A 6000-nucleotide genomic window follows, 5' to 3' on the forward strand; every position below is an offset into this window, starting at 1 on the left:
TGGAGTACATGTTCCATCATTTCATGTAAATAAAAGTTTAATGGTGCAGTATTTTGGTCAGTATATCAGCTGATTAAGAAGTAATTCATCTTTTTTTGTTAAATTTTGATTGAGAGGTGCGTTACCACATATTCAGTGTTTTAGTTCCAGATTGTGGATTAGTGAGGAGTTGGTCTGTCCCTTTCCCCATTGTTTTGCGATCTCAGAGTTGGTATATTTATGTTTTAGGGGTGCAAAGAGAGTTTCCTCCCTCCAGAAAATTGTTTTCCACTATTTTGTTAATGTTTTTGTACAGTTATTTTCTGTTTTCTGTTATGAATTTGAAACGTAAAGCATGATACTCTTCTTTCTGTACTCATAGTGCTGTAAACATAAGAATATTTACGTAAAATGTATTTTTTTCTCTTCTTTCAGATATTGCTACAGAGTTCTCCAGTGGACTATCTTCCCAACTCCTCTCCAGAAGGCTGCTTGGCTTGCTAAACTTCCTCCAGAGCAGCAGAGTGAGACTGTCCAGCATTGGAAAGGAGAGAAGACTGCTCCTCGTATGGATGTACATGCCTTTCCCACACCTACAGGAGCCACTGATAACAATATTTCCCCACCAGATAATAATTATGAGACTCTTTTGCAAGCCACACCATTGGCTAGGACAGGCGACTCTGAAATGTTAGGAGCAGAATTAGTTTCTAATGGTGAGAATTCAGTGGAAAACACTGGAAACTTTTATAGTGAAATCCCTTCCTTGTCTGTAGCTCCTAAAGACTGTTTTTTGGAAATAGAGCTACAAAATCCAGATTCTGATAACATATCTGTGGACTTCACTTTGGAAGAAGATGATGGTGAATGCACTACAATGGAAAAGAACTCTCTAAGTTCAAGTGAATGTAGAACAGACAATTTAGAAGACCTTCCACAGCCAATATGTTAGCAGTCAGAATGGAAAATGGATATGACTAGCTTTGGGAAGAAACAACAATGCTAAACAGTAATACAAAAATGTACCTGTTTTCATGTTGTAGTGTCTCTATCCTCTTCAAGATCCTTGAATGGGGAAGTCCACATATCCAGATGTCCATGGGACTAAAGTGTTTGCACTCAAACAATGATGATTCTTTTAGCCTTTTGTAAGTAATGTATAGTTCTTTTTTTGGGAAGGGGGGTAGCATTTGATAACTACAAAAGACATCTCGTATATGGGGGCAACAGCTTTTATACTTTTGTAAAAAAAAAAAAAAGCCCAGAATGATTTAGCCATATGTAGGCACCACCTAAATCTGACACACTGTTGTCCTTTTTGTCAATTTTGAGTTCATTTGACTTTAATATTTTGTAAGTCATAGCTGCAGCACTGTGGCTTTAATATCAACCTTTAAACATTATGGTATGTACGAAAAAGTTCTAGATTCCTCTGTATAATCTGGCATCTGTCACTAGATGGACATTACTTGGCACACTTAGACATGTATTGCATTGCTCAGTACTGCTTCTTTATTCTGCAGTGTGATGCCAGATTAGAAGCACGCATGTGCTTCTCGAAAAAGGTAGTATGAACACTAAAAAATCATCTGGTTAGGCCATTTACAGAAGTTTAGGATGAATGAAGACTCTGTGTAAGGGTTATTCAAGAGTTCTGGATTGTTAGCTTGTCTGCCGATACACGGAAATACACTGGTTAAGCCAAATTTTCCTTCCTTTGAATATTTTTTTTTTTTTTTTTAGGTAGGACAGCAAATTTATTTTAATCATTGTCTTTGGTACAGCTATCAGCCCCCTATCTTCTGCTAGCCCATTCATTCTTCCTAACCTGTGGTTTAATGTCAGGGGTAAGAATTGGGGTTAGAATACTGTTTTTGTGCTCCTAGAATTCCACTTTGTTGGCTTGCAGATTGTAGTGTTATAGCATCTCTTCTGGACCAGTGTGATTGTGTGTTTTGTGCCCCCATGAGTTCCAGCTTGAATGCATAAACACTCCCTGGCTGGCTCGCATTTCCTGAATTTTAGGGTACAGGGACTGCAGTATGTGACTGTTCCCTAGGTTGGACATGTTGATGTGACTCTGCCAGTATGAGATGGGTGAGCTTGCATCATCCACTTAGCCTCAGCTCTTCCACTGACCGAGATTCCAACCGAATCCAGTTCATCTAAGACATAATCAGTGCTCCATTCCTGTATGCAACAAAGTTATTGAAAGTATAGCAAACTTAACCTCCCATAGTTAGATGTCTATAAGGGGATCATCAGAAAAATGCAGTATTTAAGGAGTATGATGGGCCGAAGTGTGACATCTTCCTCATTGCGAGTATGACGTAATCAGCATGTAATGCTAACAGTGCATAGTTGCCATCTGTTATGTCCAGCACTAACATGAATGGATGTTTTCATGTTTGTACAAGTATAGGTTTATACAGCTTTCATTATATGTAAGAGTGTTGTCTTTGCAACACATTAGAAGGAAACATCTGGCACTATTTAAGCCAGTAAACAGTGTTACGAACAGAGTGACATTTTTATGACGTTGTAACTGTGAATTGTGGATTTTAAACTCTCCTAGTAAATGAAACAAAATAAGAGATATGCGCTTTCATTTTAATGAGTTAAGAACGCCTGCTGCTTCCCATTACTGGATTTTAATGGAAGTGGTCTGTTATTGGCAATGGAATTAGTGCACCTTTTTGCTTCAACAGAAATCAGAACACTCCATACATAATGTTGTTCAACCTTTATACAGAAAGTTTGTCACAAAAAGAATCATACTAAGACACTCATGAGGGAGAATGTAATGCACACCCTTGGAGTTTCTGTAATTTTCAGGCACGTGAAATGAAAGACTTGTTTGTATTAATCACCAGCATGATTTTTTTTTCACAAAAGCAAGATGTTGGCTAGACTTCAGGATAAGTGTCAATGTAAGATTACTACTTTTCAGTAGGAAGGCATTCTGGTTTTTGAATTGGCATATAGCCCTCAAGTGAAGGGACATATTTCAATATTGCAGTAGTAACAGTCGTAATAGCTTCTTTATGTAGCCATTGTAACTTCGGGCCAGCAGCTTTTCAAGAAAACAATGTTGTTTCCACTTAATTTGCACTGTATTGGGGAAGTGTATTAACTTGAATGTACCTGTTGTTCCTTCCCAACAGGTTAATGTCAAGAGTTCTGTCTTGCATAGTATGTGCCTCCTCGCTGTTTTTAGTGGCAGCTTTTAACTTTTTCTATAGTGCTTTTTGCATTTTCCACTTTATTTTTGCCAGCTGTTACAGTCTTCAGACAGTAGGACATTGGTTACAGCATACCCTTATACCCTTTACCCTTTCATTCATGAGCTGTTAACATGCCATGCTGCTTCACCACTTCGGTGTCCCAGGTGGTGTTTCTGAGCAAACAGACTGTGGTTGGGCACTTGCTAGACTGCAGCTGTTCTCCAGTTAGCATGCCTGGTTGCTGATGTGACCCTTGATAGAAACTGTACTGGTAATAATGTTCTGTTTGTCAGCTGCTCTCACTGCAACCGTAGGGTAAATATCATAGTACATAGGTTCTTCACTCCCAGCAAAAGAAGGTGCTGCTGTGTGCATATAGATCACATGGAGTAGAGTATAAAAAGCCATAGAAATAATACAGTCACAGACCAAATGCATCTGATGCAGTATTCTGTACATTATGTATTGTTGGGCATTATAGGTCATTTTCTTGTTTAGTGTTGTATACCTGCACTTTAGCTAGCTTTTGCATTTTCTATTGATAGCAAACCCACTATAGTATTTAAATATCTGGTCTTTGTGCCAGAAGTACGTGACCTTTATATTAACAGAATATCACTAAGTGAGATGCTTTTGCAGTACGTAGGTGTGCGTATAGTGTAGGTATGCACACACACACACACACACACACACACACACACACACACACACACACACTCACACACACACACACACACACACATGCATTCAGAAGCTGACTGCTGGATTTAGTAATGAAAACAGGAAATGAGTGGCAAGTACTAGGGTGTATAGGTGGTCAGGTTTGCTTTCTGTCTGCTGGGCTGTGACATCTTTAAGGTACAGCAGATTTATCACAAGTTAAACATTCTGCATTTATAAATGACCATTTAACAAGGTCAGCCCATTAGACCAACAGTTTTGTTGGGGGTGACCTGAGAGCAAAGTCTGGTTAAGCGATATGAGTCGGACAGTGTGCAGACGGAGGCTATAGGAATCAGAAACCCAAGACTGCTCCAGACTCGTGAGTTTAGAAACACCTTAGTCGTAAACCTCTGTACCAAACTGCCACTGAACCCAAGTGCAAGATCTAGTCATCCTGACAAGCTGAAATACTGTCTGTTGTAGGAAATCTTGACAGAGTATTTTATTTGTGTTGGTTTGTTAGTATGCTGATCCTGGGCACTAATCTTGATTTTAATATTTTAAGTCAGTGTGTAAAATTGCTGAAAATATTTTAAGCATATTTTAAATTTATTCATAATTTGACTAAACATGACAGTCAGTACAGTACTCAAATTTACAACACTTCTATGCAGCATATTGTCACTTATTTGTCCTTAACAGTGTCTATTTCAGAATTACCTTCAGATGCGCCTCCTGGTTCGGCTCTCATAGTCTTCTAGGAAAGCCCAATTACATCAGCGTTCTCTTTCACAAACTTGCTACCCCATTTTCTACATTTAAATACACTGTTTCTGAAAACTGCTTGCAGGTTTACAGAAGATAGAAACTAATATGCATTGTTACAGGTTCACATAGTTTGCAGTTGATACTGTTTCATTTTTTAATGGAACCCAGTTACTTCACAAAAGTAAAAGTTCTTACCTCAAGGAAAATATCATTAACTTAAGAGCTCTTTGTGACCCTCGTCCTTCATGCTGGTGCAGATGTGATGATTAGACATGTTATATCATCCTGAACATTGATTCCCTTCTGTAATATAGTATGTAGTACATGGTTTGTGAAATGTTTAGAGTAAAGGTAGATTGTACCTTTCTATACTTTTGGGCAATCAAGTCTCTGCAACATACAAAGCCCATGTAATTGAGAGGCATAGTCCAGAAGGTCATCCTGCTGTTGGGATTTTGTGTATCTCTTCCTTGCTTGCCAGATCCTGAAGCTGGACTGCTTCTAGTCTTGCAATGTCTGTAACACTGGCCTCACATGCCTGTGCATTGTCTGAGTGTACCTAATACGTACTGACTACACGTGGGCTGTACCGATTAGTTAGTTTACAATTAGTTAACATTTTGCTTACAGCAGTGGACACTTTTTATGAGAGATCCCTTACCCTCCCTTTAAGATAAGAGAACAGACCATTAGCTGTTGAGATGCTCTCTCTCAATCCGGCCCTCTATGTGAAAGCTTAGAAAAAAAAAAAAAAAAAAAAAGATTGAGTGCATGTGTTGCAGTTTTACGTCCTGTGATTACACCAGTAAGTCCAAAAAAGTAGGAGTTTTTTTGCCAGCTGCATTATAGTGACAATCCTTCTATTTTTCGTAGTACCTTCCAGATTGGTGAGCAAAATGTGTCTTGGATGTAGTCTTAAACCTCTGTACTGAATTGACACTGGTTGCTTACAGGAGTTTAAATCATTCCTCATTTCTGCAAGACCTTACAGGACCAGCAATACTGTCTTGTTTTCTAAAGTGTAATGATCATTTGCAACATGATATTAAACTTAGTTTGAAAATACCTGGGCCATATTAGTCTCTTGGTGATCTTCGTGTTTCACTGTTGCTGTCCTGACTTGTGGGATTTCCTGGTGTGAAAGCCCTCAGCAGGTCTGGCTACCAGAGAAAACTCTTTCTACCTCCCAGGCTGGCAGGCACCTTGACTGCCATCAGTACTCTTGGGTATAAAGGGAGCCATTCTGTATCATGATTTCAGTCTTTTCTTTGCATTGGAGCCCAAAGCAGTGTTCAAGTGCGTCAGTTGTCCACACCAGAGAGAAGTTGTCGTCAGAAAGATAAGCACCCCTTTGGGGAATGCTTTT

At 39.0% G+C, this 6000-nt stretch overlaps 1 protein-coding gene across 1 annotated transcript in view; it reads left to right on the forward strand.

The window, feature by feature from the left end:
• The window catches only part of ATP10D (ATPase phospholipid transporting 10D (putative)), a 596301-nt gene extending 593001 nt beyond the window's left edge, over nt 1–3300 (forward strand). The window contains exon 21 of the mRNA XM_044060391.1: nt 415–3300. Within this exon, the coding sequence (XP_043916326.1) occupies nt 415–931 (517 nt within the window). The 3' untranslated portion in view covers nt 932–3300. The remainder of the gene's footprint in view (nt 1–414) is intronic.
• The last annotated feature ends 2700 nt before the right edge of the window (nt 3301–6000 follow it).

This window comes from Protopterus annectens, chromosome 2.part0, assembly GCF_019279795.1.
Source record: "Protopterus annectens isolate FY-2018-M chromosome 2.part0, PAN1.0, whole genome shotgun sequence".
NCBI lineage: Eukaryota > Metazoa > Chordata > Ceratodontiformes > Protopteridae > Protopterus > Protopterus annectens.